At 37.7% G+C, this 22,456-nt stretch overlaps 1 protein-coding gene across 3 annotated transcripts in view; it reads right to left on the reverse strand.

The window, feature by feature from the left end:
* LOC146541823 (neuroligin-4, X-linked-like) overlaps positions 1–22,456 on the reverse strand; it is a 107,648-nt gene that overhangs the window by 13,424 nt on the left and 71,768 nt on the right. For all 3 annotated transcript variants that reach the window (XM_085194311.1, XM_085194322.1, XM_085194315.1), the window contains exons 2-11: positions 15,191–15,311; positions 10,808–11,000; positions 9,446–9,564; positions 8,042–8,191; positions 7,753–7,968; positions 6,821–6,947; positions 6,058–6,342; positions 5,152–5,413; positions 4,675–4,918; positions 4,344–4,481 (exon numbers count right to left, since the gene is read on the reverse strand). In XM_085194311.1, coding sequence (XP_085050437.1) covers positions 4,344–4,481; positions 4,675–4,918; positions 5,152–5,413; positions 6,058–6,342; positions 6,821–6,947; positions 7,753–7,968; positions 8,042–8,191; positions 9,446–9,564; positions 10,808–11,000; positions 15,191–15,290 — 1,834 coding nt within the window. In that variant the 5' untranslated portion in view covers positions 15,291–15,311. The remainder of the gene's footprint in view (positions 1–4,343; positions 4,482–4,674; positions 4,919–5,151; positions 5,414–6,057; positions 6,343–6,820; positions 6,948–7,752; positions 7,969–8,041; positions 8,192–9,445; positions 9,565–10,807; positions 11,001–15,190; positions 15,312–22,456) is intronic.

A 22,456-nucleotide genomic window follows, 5' to 3' on the forward strand; every position in this document is an offset into this window, starting at 1 on the left:
TTCATTTAACTTAAACAGGCTTGGACAAATGGAAATAATTAAGAGATGTGTGTTAATTAATGAGCATGAGGTAAGGCAGGTACATTTGTCAATTCAAAGCAGTAGCTCCTTAGATCAGAAGGTTCAAACAAACAAACTCTTTAGCTTTATAACATTACTATAGATTAATAAGTATAAATCTATCCTAAAGATGCAGGTGGGAAGTGCGCCCTGATTAATACTGAGTTATTAAAGACATCTTTTCCCCACGTCACTCTCGCAGCAAACTTTGTAAGTGTGGGAGGAACAGGAGAAGCTGAACTTTTATAAGAAAGTTTAAAAAGGCGCAGGTGGTGGTGGTACAAATGTAATTTAAACAATCTCCTAAGTACGGAGCAGCTTTATTCGACCGGACGTAACTTCCAACTTCCGACCCGTTTTCCGTATCATCCAATTGGTTCCGGTATGCCGATAGTCGAGAGAATATTCTTCAAAATACTTTTATGTTTGAACTTTACGCTTCTCGTATATAAAACCGTGTAGACAATGAGGACTCCACTGTCAGAACACTTCGTTCTCTACGTCACGTAACTCCACGCCGTGCTTTAGTAATATTAAGATATAATCATTTCTGAACCTTCTTTTTGGAATTCAGAACCGCGTTGACTTTCAGTAGTTGCCACTGTCTGTTTTATATTATATTTCTATATTTAAACATATAATTGTAAAAATAGTATATAATAGTCCATTTTTGTTTGTATTCGTAACAAGAACTGTAGCCGGGCATTGTTTGTGTCTGAAAGGAGCGCAACTAACAGTATACGTCACAGAGATGGCTCTTTTGTTGTATAAGCATTTTATTATGCGGACCAAACTGAGGACACGATGACATCGGCGACGTAATGAAACACTGCCGTGCCGTGCCCTGTACTATTTAAATGTGTAGTAGGTTTACTTTATTTTTATATTATTTATATTCGCGTTTTATAGTAACTTAAAATTATTATACAAAAACTTTATTCATAAGACCTAACAATCTAATAAATTACTTTTGATTTTATATATATTTCATTCCAAATATGTTTATGAAGAAAGGAAATATTCGAAAATTTACGCGCACGATGAAATGTGAAATTAAAATTTTATGTTGAATATAAATCTCCTTTCGTTATTTTAAGCTTTCGAACAAAGAGGATGTTATGAGGGTTACGAGAGAAAAAAATATTGTTTCGGTATACTCGTATATGAGTATATTCAAGTTCACTTTGCATTCCGCATGTCGAGTGGAAGGCAGAGGGGACTTGGTGTTAAAAAGTTCCGCTTGCTCCCACGAACTGCCCAACTTTTAAAATATAGCGTTTTTAAGATATTTCTTATTAGCAAAGGGAGTAAATTAAAAGAATTCATTCCCCCGAGTGGCAATTCAACCCACAACCATCGCGCTTACAGTCAGCAAGTGTGCCACTGCGCCACGACGCCGACGGCCTCTGTAATACGGATGGAGTTTAATATTTCATATATTTTTACTTGTGATTTTTGATAAATACACTAAAAGTTTTATTTAAACATTATACTTCTATTTATTTTTCTAGTTATTTTATTCATCACAAATTCAAAAGTTAGCGCAACTATCGAACATGAATCAGCAAGCATGGACACTAGATTCAAATATACCACTGCTATTTATATACGAAGACCAAACCAATATTGACCTTCAATTCTGCATTTTCCATGAAAAAGCTCGTGAAAGGTCTCAAGTAAATTGTGGAACTGAAACTTCTGAGCTTTATCCAGAAAAACATTTTCCACTAACAGTTGTTAGTTCAAAGAAAGGTTGAGGTAAAAGGAAGTTTTTAAACAATCCACGTTGGAACCACGAACTGCTTGGATTCTAAAATTACAAGTCATATTTGTTTCTAAGAGATTCTGGAGACTTTTAGTTAAATTTTATTTGTTTTGTAAGAATGGGAGAAATTATTTTAGTAGTTTTGAATTTAATAATTTTGTGTAATAAATTAAATTCTACTAGCTTAGAGTTTACTTTTATTTGAAGCGATGTTTTTATTGTTATTACTACTGTATACTATTAATAGCTTCACCAATAAAAAAATAGTAGGTATAAAAACTTAAAATATCCACGTGTTTAGTATATTCAGTATTTTTATATATTTATTATATATCTTTCGTTTTCAAGACGCTTTACTTAAACGCTTGAGGAACGCTTTCAACACAGATTGAAATCATCTATCAATTAACTGGATGGTATCATGAAATATTCAAGATGTATCTTGTCACAGTAGCAAGGGTAGATAGGCAGAATCTGGGAACCTAGTGTTAATATACTCCGTTCCGATTTCTGGAAGCACTACTTGTTGAGTGGCGGAACGCTACGCCACGTTCCTCGTTGCCAGAGCGAGGTAATGAGACTATTAAATATTTCATTTCCTCGAGTTGGAATTGAACCCACAACCTGTCGCGTTTACAGTTGCACGCTTTGTTCTGACTTATCTTAAATTACTTAAATTTCGCCAATTTGCTTAAATTAGATTATATAATGAAAATATATGTGAAATAGATGGAAAGTAGAAAGGATTACCTTTAGAAGTTCTCTACCTACTTACTATATATAAATTAGACTTACGATATAAGTAATAATTAATGAAAGATTAATCATTCTCTCCCCCATGCCACTTTAGAAAGAGGTAGTCTCCGCCACCCGCCTGTTACTGTATCAGCCACATCGATATTTGTCCTAATCTTGACGATTATTTCCTTCCGATTCGTTTCACGTGTCGCTAATACGACGGGCACTACTACATGGAGCGTGTGACGTGATAGCGGCGGATCTATCTCTTATTTTTATGACGGAAAACCTTTTATTTGTTGCTGATTGGAAAAATGTTTGTTGAAGAGTTATGGTTCATAAAAACTGTATTATTTATGGGAATTTTAAATTAAGCTGCGATGTTATCGCTTATTTTATATTTAACGTGTTTACGTAGAGCTTCTGGTTTTCTGGAGTCCTAAGTATAATAATAAAAAGGTATTTGAAGTCGGTTTCATATTTTCAAATTAATTTTTTCATACTTTTATAAATAGTAGTAATTGTTACACGAGGAAACTCATCGTTGCGCTTAACCCAACAACATTAAGCAAACTTGTGCATTATAAATACAACTGTTCCCTCACTTCGCTCTGGTGCCGAGGCAAAGCGCGGCGTTGAGTTCTGCCACTCAACACGCAATGCCTCCAGAGTTCGGCAGAAAGTGGGGAACGAAGTGTCTTAACACTAGGTTCCATCTGTCTACTCTGCTTTTTGCGAGATACAGCATGAAGCTGATTTATATTTCATTATTATATTATGATTATGAGACATTTTTTTTTATTTTTAAAAAAGAAATTATAAATGCAACATTCGAATATCTTAAGTCGAGCCGAGTATTTATACTAATATTATAAAGCTGAAGAGTTTGTTTGGTCGGACGCGCTTATCTCAGGAACTACTGGTTCGAATTAAAATATTATATTTTCGTGTTGGATAGTCTCCTTATCGAGGCGGAGACTTAGTGTACACATCTTATTTAAAAGAACAAAGTCACAGGTAACAGCTAGTCTATAGATATAGTAAAGTAATTTAACTTAGCCCCGTATTTACTGCTAAAACGTTTATGCATTTAATGAGGTTGACAGGAAATGGGTCTAATGGGCGCGGGTGACGCACCTCGCTAACTAGACACCTCCATTAAGGGGAATGAAACGAGGGAAGACAAGTGTTACCATTCAAATGTGATCTTAGCTTCTCACTTCCGCTATTCAATTCTCAATATATACTACCACGACGGTTGTGAATTCCATTCCTACTCAATGGAAGGAGTTATTATTTTAATTTGTCTATTGATAAAAAGGATGACATATTATAATGTCTTGAAAGTTAAGTGGAAGAAAAGTGGTACTAGGTTCCCTCTTCTCACCCTGCCAACATGTGGCGGAAAGCGTGAAGCTGCTCTATCTTCAATTTTTTTATATAACCGTCTATTAACTAAAGCCGCATGGATTTCGTAAAAATCATAATATTTAAAGTATTTTGTACTTAGAGATTATAGTTTAAAATTTTTGGAATCAGCTGTATTAAATGCTTGAACGTGTTTTACGAGTTATTTCATTTCATTTTTATAATGATTATTGCAATTTTTCTTAAAAAATAATGTTATTATTTCTTTATGTTATGATAAAATACTGCAATGAATACTGTAGCCACTGTATAGAATAATTTTAGCTCTCAAACTTTAAGAATATAAGAAAAGATATTTGAACTCAATTCATATTTCTCCACATAATTTAAATATTTGAAAGTGAATACATACCGGCAAACATGTCAGGGTGTGAGTCCCTGAAGTGATGGTGCCTCGGCGCGGCGCCGGGCCGGTGCAGCTGCGGCACGAGGTGCAGCCACAGCGCCAGCTTGTGCCCGCGGTAGTGACTCTTGACGCGCAGCTTTGAACCTGTTACAGGTGAACCGTGAAATAGTGCTAAGGAATTCAGATTATTGATATGTCAATGCGAATACAATTAAAAAATATATTTTTATTCGATATCGAATCAATAATTATATCATCTTGTAGAGGCCAGTCGGACATAAACATGCGACTGTAAACGCCATTAACGCCATTACAAGATAACAAGATAACTACTCACCTATACTCAAATACTGCTGTGTATTCAAATCATATCGCGGCCAAGCAACTGCGGGATCTCGGGACACATCTCGAGACTGATCTCGAGGTGTATCCCGAGGTGAAGGATCTCCGGTCTTAGCGAAAGCTGCCAACAACGCCACTGCGGCATCAGCGACGATGGCGTCCGCGCGCGAGTAGTTACCAGCCAGGAGTGGTAGACCGAGGAAGTACGGGAGCGTGTCGCCTGTCACGCTGCCCAGTCGCTGGAAGAGATTAGCTTTTAAAAACGATGTGTTGTTTGCTTAACTAACCAGTATCCGACAATTACAATTTAAATAAGTAATAATATTATTACTTATTTTATATAATAACAAAATTCGCGTACAATCGGTAAAGCAGACCCAATCGTTATCATTTAATTCTATTATTATATTATATTTTTTTAATTTCGTATATAACTAGTTACTTAAGTAAAAATATTAGTAAAAGCATTCACCTGTGGATAATCAGCATCTTTAGTCTGGTGAGCAAAATGCGCGAAGTACGTAAGAGCGCCGCGGCGCGCGTGCGCCTGCGCGAGCCTCAGCGCGGGCGCCGCCGCCGCCGCGTCGCTGAGCGCCTCTAACGTAGCATCTCTGATGTTGATGGGATGCTGTATGGGCTTCTCCCAGTCGGTGTACTCGTTGCGCACGGCCGCCAGTATCTCGTTGCGGTGGTAGCGGTACACGTTACGGACGTACGTGCGGAGGACTCGACTTCTAGTAACAAAAGAGAGTTTAAGGATTTAGTTAATCACACTTAAACAGATGTTGACTTTGGTCAAAGGGAATAATTATTTTTATGATCATATTCTATTCTAAATAACTCACAGAAAAATAGGTTAAGTTTTCGTGGTATCTTATAAACACAGACGGTAGACCAATCCCTATTCCTCATCGAAGAGTTCAGTTCCTAACATACCTTTTAAAAATAATGCTTTGTTAAATATTATATATATCACTAACAAAGGAAATAATAATATGACGCTGTAACATAATATATACAACGTTAGTATACGTTAATAGTTAGAATACGCCGCGGGCTGTATGTGTCGACGTCTCGATGTGAATAGAAAACTATTCACTTTTAAAATACTTTTGCTAACAAAACAAAAATACACATTTGAATAATGTAGCTTATACAAAGATTTTCTGTACTTTATATACAAAATATATATTCTATTTTTTTCCGTTATTGAGTAAGAAAGTATAGACGAATCTATTACTAGGAAAGTAAAAATTTTAAAGTATGTTTCGAAATTCTCATGTGATTGTAAATAATTAAAGCACGAAGTAAGAAAAAATAAATTGAGTAACAGATTCAAAAAAACAAAATAACTTAACATGACAATAACGCAACTTACCTGTGCTCCTCTTCAAAACCATGTCTGATTTCATCCTCATTAAAGAAATGATAACTTTCAGTAGTCGCCACAACCACTGCTAATGCACAGTCTAGGAACACTTCACTAGCGTGCAATGCTCTTGCTGCTCCACCCCCAGCACCCCCTGGACCCCCAACACCCCCTGAACTCCCCCAAATATCCTTGGCAGGTAGAGACGGCCCCCATCCGGCGAGGAAACGGGCTCGAGGTGGTTCCACAGCGAGTAATGCTGCTAATGGTCGTGATCGAACACATTCCGTTAACCTAGGGGCATTATAATTTTCAAAATATTTTTACAATAGCTCTGTTTATTTTAAATATTTTGTATTTTATCCCTTGTGTGACTGTAACGGGACGGTTGTGGGTTTGATTCCTACTCGGAGATATATTGAATATTTTAATTTCTTCGCCCTGGTAATAAGACGAGACGACAATAATCAATCCGCAATGGTGCCCTCTGCCTTTCTCGCTGTATGCGGGAGACAGTGAGAAGATAAATAACCCATTGTCTTCTTGTTTTCTCTTGCTACGAAGATGACAGTTTGCGTAACCGTAATCCACCTACCAATACGGAACAAGAGATTTTGGTTTGAAATTGACAAGAGAATTAGAATTATGCGTTCAGTAACTTGTTTAACTTTTTGAAATGTATATAATCGAGAACTTATTAGCGACTATTCATTTACAAAATATAAATAAAGTAACAATAAATAATTAATGTATAATTAAATGCATTCTATACCAGTGTTCGCCGTCCGTTGCACATCTTAACGCCTGTGCAGCATGGTGACGTGCCAGTGCAGCATCAGGTGCTAACGATGATGCACTTAACGCTGAACCACTCAATAGCAGTGCACGGGCCACCAGTCCTGACATACGGAAAATACGTTATACTGTTAGGCATACAGTGCAAAACTGCTTTCACTTATTATTTCCATATAAATCATAATAATTATATTATATGGTTAACAACCGTTATTAATTATCAGGAGAGGCCTCGCTAACAATTATAGAACACTCCGAAATCAATAAATCGTGGAGTTTAATTGAGAATCAAAATTATAATTTTAATATTCTAATAATCATATTTTGTTCATTGAATTATTTTTAATAGTAGTTCTACTGTAATGTTCTAAAAATATATATTTTGAGCTTTACGCTTTTCTCAAGGAAAGAGAAAATCAGTGTTAAAACACTGCATTCTACAACCGTCGCGTGCTGGTGCCCCTGCGCGTTCTACGTTCAAAAGCGCAACGCCATCCACCTTATTAGCGATGCACACAAAACCTTGTGCACTCGCGACTATTTCACACTCTTTGTGAAACAGTTCTCTGTCCTCTGTCCGCAGTCATTACGAATGTCTACAGTTTATTTATTCTTGTGTCATTCGTGGCGTGGAGGGACACAGCGTGCCAACAACTGTGATTCGATTCCCACTCGAAGGAATTAATTATTTTGATCACCTCCCTCTAGTTCCAAGGTTCATTTATTAATCTTCATAATTATATTCAGCTTTACAATATATAAGATACCAGGCTGACAGCACACACACTACAGGACCATTGTGACGTCTGATGCATTAGTGTGCTCGATTCCTACTCGGAGGGCCAGAGCTAGGAATGAACATAATTCAATTTAATTTCCTAGCTCTCAAAGACAGTGAGCTAGAGTTACCTTTCGACAACGGCAACATAAGCATGACGTTGGCGAGCGCGGCGGCGGGCCCGTGCGCGGCCAGCGTGAGGCGCGCGGCGTCGCCCCCGAAGGCGGCGATGTTGCGGCGCGTCCAGCGCAGCGCCGCCGCCACGTCCAGCGCCGCCGCGCCGCCCCAGCGCGCGCCCGCGTCCCCGTCGCTGCCCGCGCCGCTCGCCCCGCCCGCCGTCAGGTAGCCTGCGCAAGCAACTCAACCATTACGGCCACACGCTGTCAGATAGCGCTACCACAGCAGGCACGCACCACTCACCTAGCAATCCTACTCTATAATTAAGCGTGACGACGAGCAGGCGGCCGCGTGCCGCGAGCGCGGCGCCGTCGAGCGTGTTGCCGGAGCCCCACTCGTGCGCGGCGTTTAGCCACACCACTACCGCGTAAGGCGCCTCCACGCCGCGCGCACCTGCTCCGAAACATATTTTTTATTTATGTGTATATCTATACTTAATATAATAAAGCGGAAGAGTTTGTTTGTTTGTTTGTTTGTTTGTTTGTTTGTTAGTTTGTTTGTTTGTTTGTTTGTTTGTTTGTTTGAACGCTAAGATCTCTGGATCTACTGGATCGATTTACTTTGTTTTTGTTTTGTATGAAAGCTGCATTCTTCAGAAGTGCTATAGGCTATATAATATTACATTACACATATATATTAATAAATTAAAATACTTTCTAATTTGACATGCAATTTATTCTGCCATGTTAATAACAACCGTCGTCGCTACGCGACCGCGTTCGTTACCGCGTCATTTTGATATTCATCCTTATGAAAATAAATATAATAGTCACTTTTAGCATTTCATCTAGATTGAAATTATATTTCTATAGAAATTATATTCTTATATTTCAAGCAGGCGTAGCCGCGTCCGGGTCCGCTAGTTATGTATAAAACTCATCCGCCAAATCTAGACAACGACTAAAACCTAGACTTAAGAAGTTGAAATTGGTATGTTACCTACATGCCAATTTCAACTTAGTTGGTTGGGAAGTGTAGAAAATGTATGATGAGTGAGGAAAAGAGGGAAAAGACACAATTGTCCATTTTACGTTTTAAAGTTGGTGAAGCCAAATTCATAAAATATAAGTTATTTCATGAAATTGAATCTGAAGTAAGAAGGCATATAAATACACAAATTAATATTCCTTTTGCCTTCACTTTTAAGTGGATTGAGAAACTAATATTGTAAAACTAGTAAGTTTTGCATTCTGGGTCAAAATTTGTGTTCTACGAAATTCACAGCAGCTGGCTCCACAGCTGTACTGGGAGGAAATAGATTTTTTTAAAGTCAGTTATGAAATAGCATATTCCGTAATTAAATAACTTTAAAAAACGTACTTGGCATTGTTGTAATTAGATAATATTTGGAATATCCAAATTATCCATCTTGATTTAATTCAGTTATATTCCAACTTATAGAATTAGTATATTAACTAAGTTTAATCAAAATTGATTAAGTAGTTTTTGGACATGGTTATCCATATATGTATTTAAAATATACTACATTTTTTACTTTAATATATTGCTCATATGAACTATGTGTGAACTATGTACTTACAACCACGCCATACTGATATTTTTTCCTTTCTCCTAATTTTCTTTTTTTTCTCCTTTACTTCAGGTTACGTTAGTTGGTCGGTTAATGTTAAGTGGTATAGCACTCACCGCTACCGGGCACGTATATGTTGAGGTAGAGGCAGTCCTCGCTCTGGTTGACTAGCATTGGTATGGCGGCTCGCAGGTCCTTGTACACTCCTAGCGGCATCTTCGACAGGGCAGCTGTCCTGTTGTCGGTAATAATTATATAACATTATGAATTTAACTTCACGCTGTTTCCCGCATATATAAGGGTTACTGTTAATTACCCTAATCCTCATTTTCCGCCCAATTTTTAAAATATTTCTTGTTGAGTGGCGGAGCTGAACGCCAAGCTTTGTCTACCAGAGCGGTGGCATGAAAGTGGAAAACATATAAATATTCTCAAGTAGGAATTAATTTAAGGAACAATTCAAGTGTATAGTGCCAGCAAAACAATTATTTGTATGAATGAAAACCGAAAATTTAATATAGATATTTCTTTATTTGAGTTTATTGTAGTGCAATAGAACGGTGTGGAGTCGATTCCCAGTCGGGGCAATACACTATTTTCAGTTTGGTGAGACAAAGTGCGGTGTTGAATTCCGCCTCCCATTACGTAATATCTCGAATTCATAAAATAAACGTGGTAATAACTTCCTATAAACATACTATTTTAATTGATGATAAACATTTTATATTATAATATCCATAAAGTGACTTTTAAGCGAACTAATATTTTAAACATAATATATATTTTGTTAAATAAATGTATGCATGCGTCAGTAATTACACCGAGTGCGCGGAATAATGATGTCATTAACGTCATTAAATTAGCCGTAAAATGTCATCAATAACAAACCGATTTGATAAATGAATGTTAGTGCCGAGGCCTTTGTGGCGCAATGGAGTTTGACCAGAGGAAATAATTGTATTTATTTCATAGCTCTAGTAGACGAAGCGCGGCGTTGAATTCCGTAATTCAAAAAAGCGTGAAACTGAAATCTGTTCACAGTGTTATTTTTAAAATAGATAAAATTGTTCCGAAGCCGGAACTATCTTTAAATTTATACCTGTAAGAGACCAAACCTCAAGTCCAAGAGCCGGCAGAGCATACTTGAATAGAAGAATTGTTAAAAACAATTAACTTATATTGTCCATATGATAAAGTAATCCTAACCTGGTACTTTTAGATTTCTTAAAAAAAAAGCATATTTAATAACATTATGTTATGGAGACTAGAACTCGCGCTTAGGGGCAGCAGAGTAAAGTTAAATTGAAAAATTGTTGAAAAATATCGATTTCAATTATTCATATGAAAGTGAAAAATATTTAAAAACATTTTTATAATGTTCATTCAAGAGAGAATTCTTCTTCCCAAAGCTACAAAATAATAATAATATCAATTGAAGGAAGAATTCCTTCTTGATACTGAAAAATGGAAAAACTAACTTGTTCGTTATATCCGGGTATCGTTGTGGGCAGACTGGTGCGTATGTATCTGCAAGACGGGTCCCAGGCCACGTGGGCGCTGGCGGCGGAGCACCAAGCCGAGCTGGTTTCCCACCGTAGGGCACCCCCCGGAACACCTCTACGGGTTCCAGCCGACGTGATGCTGGCTCCACTATGATTCCTCTGATTGCCCCTGGAGATGAATGTTTTGGTGAATTTTATGTTTGTAGAAGGGTACACTGAAGTCTAGTAATGTTTCGTAAATATTATCTCTGATATTTGAGAAATATTACGTATTGACATGGAACCCGAAACGATATTCTTTAATAATCCTGCACGTAATAGATCACGTAGTAGGCACAGAGATCCTGGGAACCTTGTGTAAAGATACTTCATTCGCATTAAAACACTTCCTTGCGCCGTACCACTGTAGTGGCACTGAAGAAATGATGAATATGAAATATTTCATCTTCTCAAGTGAGAATCGAAACCACAACCCATCGCGTTTACAGTCCCTGCGCCACGACCGGCCTCCTTTATTCATTTATAGTTTTAGTGTATTTTTTTATAAACATCTCTATATAAAAAATAACAAAAACCAGTCCAGTGATAGTCGGACACGCCCACCGACGCGACGGTTTCGAACCAGTTATTCAGGATTATAAGTGAACGGAAAGTACAATTAATGCAAAGGTTTGCTAAGCTTTATAATTGCAGAAATATCCTATAAGTTGTATATTATATTATTGATAATGCGACGAATAAAGTCGACAAATTTAAGTTTGCGGCGTATGCTCTACAAATATCAGTTTTTAATTATTTTTTTTCAACGAAATAGCTATACATTTACACTTTCCGTTTTTTCCCTTTATTTGTATTCTAAATTCTCACTACGTGCATTAATTGCCAAATTTCATAATTCGTGGTCACATGCACATAGCTATAGACTGAGATCTCAGAGCCATCATTTTAGCAAAGCTGAAACTTTGAGGATTAATAGTCTAAAATATAGTTAAGACTGTATGCATACGAGACACGAAGTAGTGTAGTACGTACTATACAACAACACAAGGTTATGTCAACTCGAACCTGTAGTTTCTGAGATCGAACAAACGTACAAACAAACCAACTTATTAGTTGAATTATATCAGAACATATGTTCTTCTTTGTTGATCCCCAATTAGAAACCATCTCATGGATAGGTCTATTCATTTGCCTGCGAGTGACAGCTCTATGAGAGGATTGAGCTTCAAGCGGACAAATGAAGAAACCTGATCGATTTTGCATCTCTACAATGGTAATGTTTAATCATTGTCGTTTTACATGCAAATCAAGGTTGTAATTTAAACATGTACTACAATGCTTGATATAAAATAAAGTAAAAGCATTAACGTCACATACATACATACATGACCTCTTTAATTCGTCTTTGTCTACTTACCTGGAGGGTCACCAATTCACCGATACGACTATGTAGGAACACTTAAATCAGATGCCAATAGTTCCTGGTATCATTTGGTGGAGTCAGTCAAAATTTATTTTGATTATATTTTAAAACTTCACGCTTCTGCATATTATATCAAGATAGGCAGAGGGAACCTAGTATTAAGACACTCCGTTCCCCATTAACCCTCCCATGAGAGACAAATATATCAAATAAAATCTTATTTAGAATTAATTGAAACTTACCCTAATCGTTTATAGTAAGCAAAGTTCTTATCGTAGCTAAAAAGGCTTTAAGTATCTGTTAAGAAAATTACTGCTTAAACAAAAAAGGTACAATTATATTTTTTAATTAGCGACCCACTTGTGGCGTCGCCGGTTGAACTACTCAATTGTCTATTTACTTTTATTATATGTATAGATAATATATTTTTCTATATATATAAAATCGAGAGGTCACTCACTCATCACGAAATCTCAGAAACTACAAGAGCTACAAAACTCAAATTTTGCATAGGAGTTATTTATAGGACGTAGGCGCTCGCTAAGACGGGAATTTGCAAAAATCGACTTATAAGGGGTTGTTTCTGGGGTTGAAAGTTTATATGAAACTTCGTTACTACAAATGCTAGGAGTGTCAAATTTTGCATGGACGTCACTTATAGGATGTAGGTACTCATGGAGACAGAAATTAATAATAACGTGGTTCACGCAGGCGAAGCCGCGGGCGGGCTGCTAGTAATAATATAAAGTTAAGACACGTGCGCTCTTAAGTTAATTACAGTTATTAGCTTAGCATCTACGAAGCAGCCATCAGCAATACACGACGCTAATTTCAGTCTATAAACGAACAAAGCAGGTCTTCAAATGCATGTTTATTAAATTCTCCACAATATAGAGGAAACTTTGAGCTAACAAAGTAAATTATAGCGAAGTTGTTGCTCAACAAATTTCGAAGTTTAATAATTACTTCATTTAGAGCATGCACTTGTGGTCGTAGCGGACCAAATGAGGCTGTTTGATGTGAAGGGTACAAAGCAATGAGGACTCGGAGTTTAGGGTTCAATGGTCACTACATACTTGGCACCCTTTTCAACTGAGTTTAATGGAGAAACGTGATGGAATGGAAGGGATTGATAGAAGACCATTTAGAAGTGTTGTGGATATTATTTTATATTTTGGTTCTGGTATAAGTTGATAAAAAATGAACAATTGAAGAAACTCTTAGTGGTGAAATAATCTCCTATGGTAATCTGGTGCCACCAACGTTTAAGCTCCTATATATTTGAAAAAGAAACATTTTTATTTGAAAATATTTTTCTCAAATAATTAAACCTTAAAGCTAGTTGTGGCAGGGACACAAGCATGTGACTATAAACGCGTAGGTCGTGGATTCGATTCCCATTCGGGGAAATGAAATACTATATTCATTACTTCGATCTGGCGTCAAAGCGTCGGCGTTGAGTTCCGCCGCTCAACACGCAATGCCTCCAGAATTCGGTGGAAAGTGGGGAGCGGAGTGTCTTAGCACTACGCTGCATCTGTCTACCCTGCTACATGAGAGATGGAGCGTGAATCTGAAAGAAAAGAATAATAGTTTCTGTAAGGAGAATGTAAATAACGATATGAGTTTGTATATTTCCACGAACAATACAAAAAAACGCTGTTCATACATTTCTTGGCGTTGAGAAAAGTAAACAATTTGATTAGATTTCCAACAAAAGCCGTACAAAACAAGCGGAGAGCTCGTAATGGAATATTATTAATTAACAAAAAAAGAGCTCGATCCGCCCGCCCGACCGACCGTCCGACCGACCGACCGACCGCGCCAGGGCGGTTTCAATGGACGGTCAATCCCAACCAATTACGTGGAGCGTAGTACCGACAATTATTAATTTGTACTGTGGCTTTGTAATACAAAACGGAACGACGCCATTCACCTACAATATTCCGGGATTCCAGGATTCCCACCCACAGATCCCGGCCTGATTGAATTGTCCCGGGATCAGTGATCCCGGGCTTGTACCGGAAGCATTAAACTTACACGCTAAACGCAGGACGGATGGGACTTTGAGAACGATTGAAGTGCTATAATATGCACAGATTCAATTACCTTGACAGATTTGCTGGCATGTTCTAAAGAGGATGATGGAGTTATATATTTTTATACATTTATTTTGTTACTAGTACGTATGTTGAATTATATATTTGGTTGGTTCCTTTCTCATTTGGGTGAATGTTTCGTGCGTATATTACATATTTTTGTCTTAAAATAGTTTAAAATGAACGATCGCAATGAAGTCTCGGCTAATTCTGTATGATCCGAATGACGTGTACGAGTACATAAATTATAAGTTCTACGTCGACGTCTACGTGTACAATATCAATCTACATCAGTATAATAATTATTAGGTATAACATGTTACAATAAGAACATATACGTAAACGCACTAGCTTGTGCACGTGATGCAAAAGCTACATCTCTAAACACTCCTTTCTACTACTGAACGTTCCTATCTCCGAATATCTACATTCATTATAAAAAACCATACACAGGCTATACGAGTGTCACATCACGTTAATAACTCCAGTATAACCCACTACAGTTGCGGCGGGAGTTGACACTGCCGGCACTGCACACACTTAAGACGTGGCTTATTTCCATTAGATCGTAAATGAAAACGTACGTAGTTGTATTATTTAGATATTATTTTAGTCTATTCAATAGTGTTAGCGGATTGGTGTAGAAGAGGATAGACGTAGGTGAAAAAGACTAAGAAAACAGTGGAATTTACTCAATCGGGGGCAGTTGCTCGTAAGCAACAGTCTCTATTGGAAGGAAACTTATAGTATTGTTATTAGGTGATACATATCACTTCCAATTCTAATCAATTACGTAGAACCTCTTTCCGAATTCTAACAATAGCATATCCCAGTCACCTGCTTGCGTGTGCACGATGCGCGAGCTGTAGCGCGGGCCCGCCGCCGCCAGCACCGCCAGCGCCAGCGTCGCGCACCACGCCGTCCGCGCGCACTCCATGCGCCATCACGCGACGATTGGCTGAAACAAGGGAAACATCACTAAATATTATATTTATATATATCAATTACTATTGAGAGTGTGTTGTGATTATAAACGAGACAGTTACGGGTTCGATTCTCATTCGATGGAATTAATTACTTTAATTATTCTGGTTACAATACTTACGACGCAACGTCTCGCTCGCTCGCTGGGCGGTGCGAGGGTTGCAGAGCGTCCTAAGAATAGATGTCCTGTGCATTTTTTTTCGTATCTTCAATCCCGATAAAAGTAACATCATTTACTTCCCCCTTCGTAGGACAGACTACCTGCCACATGTCCGCCTTTTAGGCAAAATAATTCCCGAGGCCAAACAGGCCAAATACTTAGGTGTCATTCTCGACAGTCAACTGTCCTTCAAAGCCCACATCACTTATGTTCGCCGCAAAGCGGCCTACGTCCTAAGTTGTTTGTATCCACTCATTTGTGCTAAAAGTAAACTCTCACTTAGAAATAAAATCCGACTCTATAAAGCATGCGTCAGACCCATTTTCGCCTACGCCTGTGTTGTGTTCGCACAGACAGACCTTAGCCGATTACAAGTAATCCAAAACCGTTTCTTGCGTAATACTACCGGTGCCCCGTGGTACATGCGTAATACCGATCTCCATAGAGACGTCAAATTAGACTCAGTAAAAGAGCACTGTCGCAAGCTCTCTAGTAGTTATTTCACTAAAGCCGAATCGCATCCGAATCCGCTGGTGGTAAACTCGTGTAATTACGCCAAACGTCGCCCGTGGGATCGCCGTCGACCCCGGGATATCTTAACCGATGATGCTGACCCCATCACTAAAGCGAACGACCCTAAATTTGTAGGTAGGGCCACACACAATCGCACACATACACGCTACGCACACCGTCCCCGCCGGTGGAGACGAGGTCCCAGCTTTACTGTGGCCCAATCGCGCCTCGGCGCGAGAGGAGCCCGCACTCATTAATCCAATAGGGCATCAAGAGCCCTCCCCAGTAGGCTTTGGTCGAACCGATCGAAGCAAAGCCCCCCACTACGAACGGTGTTCGCAAGTCGCGGTCCGAGTCTCAAAGGAGACGCCCTTGCGCCACTGTGTTCTCTTTTGTTGGTACCTTCCACGGTAGCCATGCCAAGGTCAGAGCTCGTCTAGCTCGGCCTCCCCAAGTCCGGTGACGCTGTAGAGGCCGATATGGCCAACAGCATACTGCTCAATCGAAAAACGAAAAACGAATTTCGTATCTTGTATTTTACTATTGTACAAAGGATTTTGGTTAAATTTTAATAAATTTAACAACTATGTCGAGTCCAACTATAGAACACTGCTCTAAATTATCACATATTTTTTTCAAAGGGGTAACTGATAATTTCTTCATACTCCTACGGAAACGGGGAAAAAAATGGCTATTTACGTTTTACACTTGAGGTTGCAGCCGTGTCAAATAATAATATATACGAGTGGAGATGGTTTGTATCATTGAGTTTCTTTCATGTAGTATTTATCACTAGGTGCACAAGTTGTCATCCGCAACATCTCTTACATGAACTCATCCTTTGTACTTTCAGTGTCCTGGGACGCCACCATTTGAATGTGCAATATCTGTCGGTCACTCAAAAACGGAAAAGCTTCATATAATATTATGTAGATAAAAAAAGAGAAAAGAGAGTATGAGTCCTCAAAATATGTCTTCAAGTTTGAGAATTCTCAATTTTTCTTTGATAATTTTAAAACGTACTCTAGTTCTATCTCAAATATATATTTATAGTTTACTCTATTCTGCTCTATAACGACAGGTATGTAAATACATTACATTAAACTAAGTTAGACATTCCTCAATTAGATTACTGCGCTTGTTTAGTTTGTAATTACATTATCACATTTCTATCTATTCGCTATTAGCGGCATTAATTAACAGTAGCGCAACTCAACGCCACGTTTTATCTACAGCGGAGAAACTAAACTTATTACCCCATAGTTTTCCCCTGTTGTGGATTGAATATAACCATCGCGTCCATTTTCCGAGCCTTTTAAAGCTATTGCTATTGTGTGTTGAATAGCCATACTTAGTTCCATTAAACCAGGGAAACATCTACATTACTTAGACGAACTATTGACGCCGTCCTGGCGCAGTGGTGTGTGTGTAACGCGACAGGAATGGGTTCAATTCACAATCGGGAGAATGAATTATGTTCACATCTTCATAACACAAACACGAATTCCAGCACTCAACACGCAATATCTCTAAATTGGGCGGTGTGTGAGGATTCCCTCTGCCTTGCCTATGGATACGTGATATAGCGGGATACAGCGTGATAGTAAACAAAAACTATTCCTTTCAGTTACTTTAGAATTTATATTAAATAGCTGATAGTCTGCTTTACCTCAAATAGACCAGAATATCCGGACATAATTATATGTAGGTACTTTTGTATTGAAACATTTTTTGGCATTCAATTAGCCAAATTAAAACCGTTCGGATACCAAAACGAAATTGACTTTCTATTCAATTGATATCGGGGGTTGTCCCTTGATCCTATGTAGATTACGGTCTGGAAGGGACTGCCGGCCACGGTGAGGTCACGTTGAGGGTAGGGGGAGGTAATGATATGGGTACCTGTGGCGGTCGCGATGGATATCTCTTCAAATTCTGTCACAAACATAACTGTACGCCGCCCCATTGTGTGGGATAAAGCTTTAATATACTTGCACGGGTAGGTTTATATTATATTTTTTAATTTGGGTATTTTTTGTGTATTTTTAAGAAGTTTTGTGAAGTAAAGCATGGGAAAATATATAAAATTATAATCAAGTTGAGTTAAGCTGAGTGAGCTTGTACGCTACTATATAATAAGGCACTACCTGATAGTTTTTTGTTAGGTTTATATATTTTTTTTACTTTTTTATATTTACTCATAAGCGTAGATAGATCAAATCGAGGAAATGAAGATAATTCATTTCCTAGGAGTGGAAATAGAACCCATAACCGTTGAGTTTACAGCCAAACGTTGTGCTATTAATGTATATTGAATGTCATGCAGGACGGACTGGCAGCTGCCAGTTCATGTAATAATTAATTTATACCATTGACAAGAGCAACTGTTGAGTTTTTTGCCCGCTCATCTCAGCAGAACTGGATTTCGAGCCGTGGTAGTCTGAGGCCTCGGATATCCTTTCGAGCGAACTGAACTTACCGTCAGTTGTCCATTCAAACACTTTCCAAGTGCCCCGCGATTTATTTACAAAGGAATGAAAACCAATAAGCGTCCCCCAAATTACTCTAATATTAAACGCTCATAAATTTTGTTAGCATTTTGTAGAATTTATTAAATTTAATTTAAGTTGGAATATTTAATACGTGGACCCAATTTTGACGGCTCAAATGTTTTAGGCACAGCTTTGAGTTATTTACCTGTTACGGAATATTAATGAAGAGGTACATCACGGTACGTCCGTACTTGTACATACATACATATCACACAGGCTTCGCTCGCCTCGTGCCATACTTTACGTTTGTCTTATAAATGTACCTTCACTAAATGTCACCATTTAGATTATTACGGTCGTAACTTCAGAGAGCTTTCTTTATACAGATCTTTTAAATAAAATAAAATGAAAAATTTTTTTTACATAAAATCTATTATATACATATGCTGTGTTGAGATCATGACAGAGAAAGACAACGCGACGCCTGGAATTTTAGAGGAATACCCAGCTAGTACATAAAGTGCGATGAGCGCCATTCAACATGTCTTAAATATGGGGCGAAAAGTAGACAGCGGATTAATCTACTATATAAGACAAAAGGCGTATATTTATTTCTTTATATGTAATTTCAATAACATATATGTATCTATATCCAAATACGTTGCAGATCGCCCATACATTAAATCAAGGAACGCTCAAACGTCCTTTCCCGAAGCCTACATACATATGTAGTGGTTTTGACACAAGACGAGCTTGTCCCGACAAGTGCGGGCCCTCCAGAGGTCCGCGCCTGCAACTGACGGAAGGTCACCATTAGTCTTCCCGACGCCGCCCTCCATTCTACTTGTGTTGACTCGAGTCTTATTTATTATTGTTTTATGTTCTATAACAGAAGTTTTATGTGGTTTTCTAAATGGCGGATCTTTCACGTAGATACGAATGTGTATATTTGAAATAGCAGTATGAATACATAAAATCCGATACTAAGTTGTATTTCAACATGTAATGACGTGCGTGATCGGTTAGATAAGAGCACTATTCCACGAGGCAGGGACTGCGCCGACTGAGTAAGAGTGCCAAAGCAGATGAAACAGCACGTTCAACGTATGGATGTCTGAGGAAGACAGAGCTCGCGTAATAGTTTTTTGACAGAACTCGACGTCAGGTACTAAGCTCTGGTATCCGCCAGCGGCGGCGTTTCTCGGGCATCCAAAGTCAAGGCTATGAGAACGCCCAGATGATCGGTTTCCTCATTTTTTTTTAATTAATCAGGATGTCACTCTCCGTAAGTCCGGAGGCTAGGTGAAGTTGCCGAATGCAACCTTGGAGAATCCCAAACACTGATTATATCATGAATCTACCATCATATTGTTAGTTATACTTCTCAGCAATAATCATTTTAACGAACAAATCCAACATTATTTTAATATAAAATGAACTAATAGCGTAATCTACTGTGCATTACTCCTGATATGAGGGTCGTAAATTATATGATCCATCATAAGCAATAAACTGTTAGAACGATATAACACCGCGTTAATTACTGAAAGCGCACGCTGTATAGTATTAAACTCACTTAACAGTATAAAATGTAGTAACCGTATAGACAATTATATAATGTATATAAATAATAGTTGCCACCCCAAACTCTGTATATTACTTTTCCCATAAGTTGAGAGAAATCCCATGTTAATGGTCCCGTACACTCCCCATTCATCACAAATTTCATTTTTGTAAGTCCAGTAGTTTCGTCTGTACATTGTCTCTCAGCCGCTTAGTTAATCACTATACTATAATTTAGTGGGGAACGGAGTGACTTAACGCTGGGTTCACTCCGCCTACCCTACTGTGTGCGGGATACAGCGTGAAGATGATTTTTTTTATTCTACACCTTGGTAGTGGGTGAAAATAATAATAATAAAAAATATGAATAAATTGTACATAATTATACATAAAATGAATACATAAATAGCTTGATTATTTAAGAGGCAAGTGGCTTAATACATTTTAAGATCCGGGAGATTTCAGTTGAAAACCTTCGGCAGCACATTAGATTAATGACCCTCGCAACCGCACTCGCCAACTTGAAAGTTAACACAAACTCTACGAGGAAGTAAATGCTAACTAAGAAATGTATTTAATGAACAGAATATTGTAAGTAGTTTTGTTATTTGCTTATTTAATATGAATTTCCTTTTTTGAAATTGTAGAAAAAGAAAATAAATTGCAAGATATACACGACAAATTATTTATAATTTAATTAACTACTACAGTATACTACAGTATACCTGTATAATGAAAGTTTCAATACAAAGACAAATAAAGCAGTATTGAAGTCGCTTCGTTTCAATGCACCATATTGACTCGTCGACTATTTGCAGTTTATCTCGAGCCGTTTCTAAAATTGCTACAAATATTTACTTTATTGAAAACAATTCCGCTGCAACTTTGAACATTTATATTTCATTCTAGTTAAATGTCATGAGCCAGCGGAGCCAGGAGGAACATTCAACTCTCTATTGTAAATTGAAAGCAGAAATTGAATATTATAGTCTGCTATGCGCCACAGTAGGAAAATAACAGACTATAATAAAAGGATTGAAGGTGGTTTCTACATTTTATATATTTATGATTTTTAACTTCCCGCTGTATCCCGCGTACTGTAGGGTTCAGATTTTCAAAACCTGTTGCTTAGTGGCCGTGGCTCTGTCCATCGCGCTTACAGTGGGATGCTACGTCTCCTTTATTAACATGTTAATATTTTGATTTTCGGGTCTATTTGAGGTCATTTTTAGCCCCTCGATATACTAGAAAGGGTTAGGAAAAAAATAAACCAGAATAATCATTAGAATTTAATGAAGATAGAAAAATGGTTTATCTTTTTGTAACATTATTATTTTACAAATTAATTGTGGATGAGGGCGTCGCGTCGTAGCATATTAGTTGTGTTTAAAAAGTCATGTCCCTATGAGCTTGAAGCTTGTTATATATAAGAATTTGAAAATTAAGTTCAGAGCTTATAAACATTTACCTGCGAGTCACGTCATCCCCACTCGATTAATATTCAAAATAGCTATTTCAATAGATCTGTAAATGTATTAAATGTAAAATATTATATGAAATAGTCGTGAGTCGAATTATAATTATGTAAGATAATACACATCGGAGACCATTATTTAATGGTATTATGAAGCGACGACGTGTTTAATATTTTTTGAACTTAAGGGAAGTAGGGAGGACCTGGTATTAAGATACTCTTTGCTTGATGTTGAAAATCTTCAGAGGTTACTTGTAAGTCATTGGAGTTTAGGCTCATACTGTTTATGCACAGCACTCGCACTATAGCACTTGTATCTTGTATCTTGGTGTAGAAAAGCGTGTTTTTAGACTAACTACTAAGAGAGTTTTCTTTAATTAAATATTTGATTTATCAAACCTTTACAAACAGTAATAACAGTAAATTGTATTTTTTCCTTTAACTGTACATTTTATTAGAGTAATTAGAAACTTCCACGATAGCAAAGCCTCGTGGACTTTCTATTATAGCGTGAGAAGACGTGGCATGTGAATGGTATTTGGCATTAAAATTTTCCATAATAATATTAAACCACCAAGACTGGTAGTAGGTAAACATTATATCGATTATAATTTATAAACTTATAAAGCTTTATCTTAATGTTAAAACACCATAAGTACCTATATAAATATATCTCTTCGCTCTAAGGGTCTAAAGCAAAAGCCCGGCGTTGAGTTCCTCCCCTCAACAACGCAATGCGCAAAAAATCGGTGGAGTGATAGTGATATTTAAAATTCAGAAAAAGCTCGAGATCTCCATTTTTTCTACGAAATCTTCGGTGGGCGAGCCTGTCTCGCGCTTGTCTGGTTTTTTTTAAAAGGCAACTAACTGTTCTTGTTTTCATGTTTCTTCAGCTGAATTACCTTCCGAGTCGGTGT

This window comes from Heliconius melpomene, chromosome 1 (assembly GCF_056956725.1).
Source record: "Heliconius melpomene rosina isolate 202511_hmr_F chromosome 1, ASM5695672v1, whole genome shotgun sequence".
NCBI lineage: Eukaryota > Metazoa > Arthropoda > Insecta > Lepidoptera > Nymphalidae > Heliconius > Heliconius melpomene.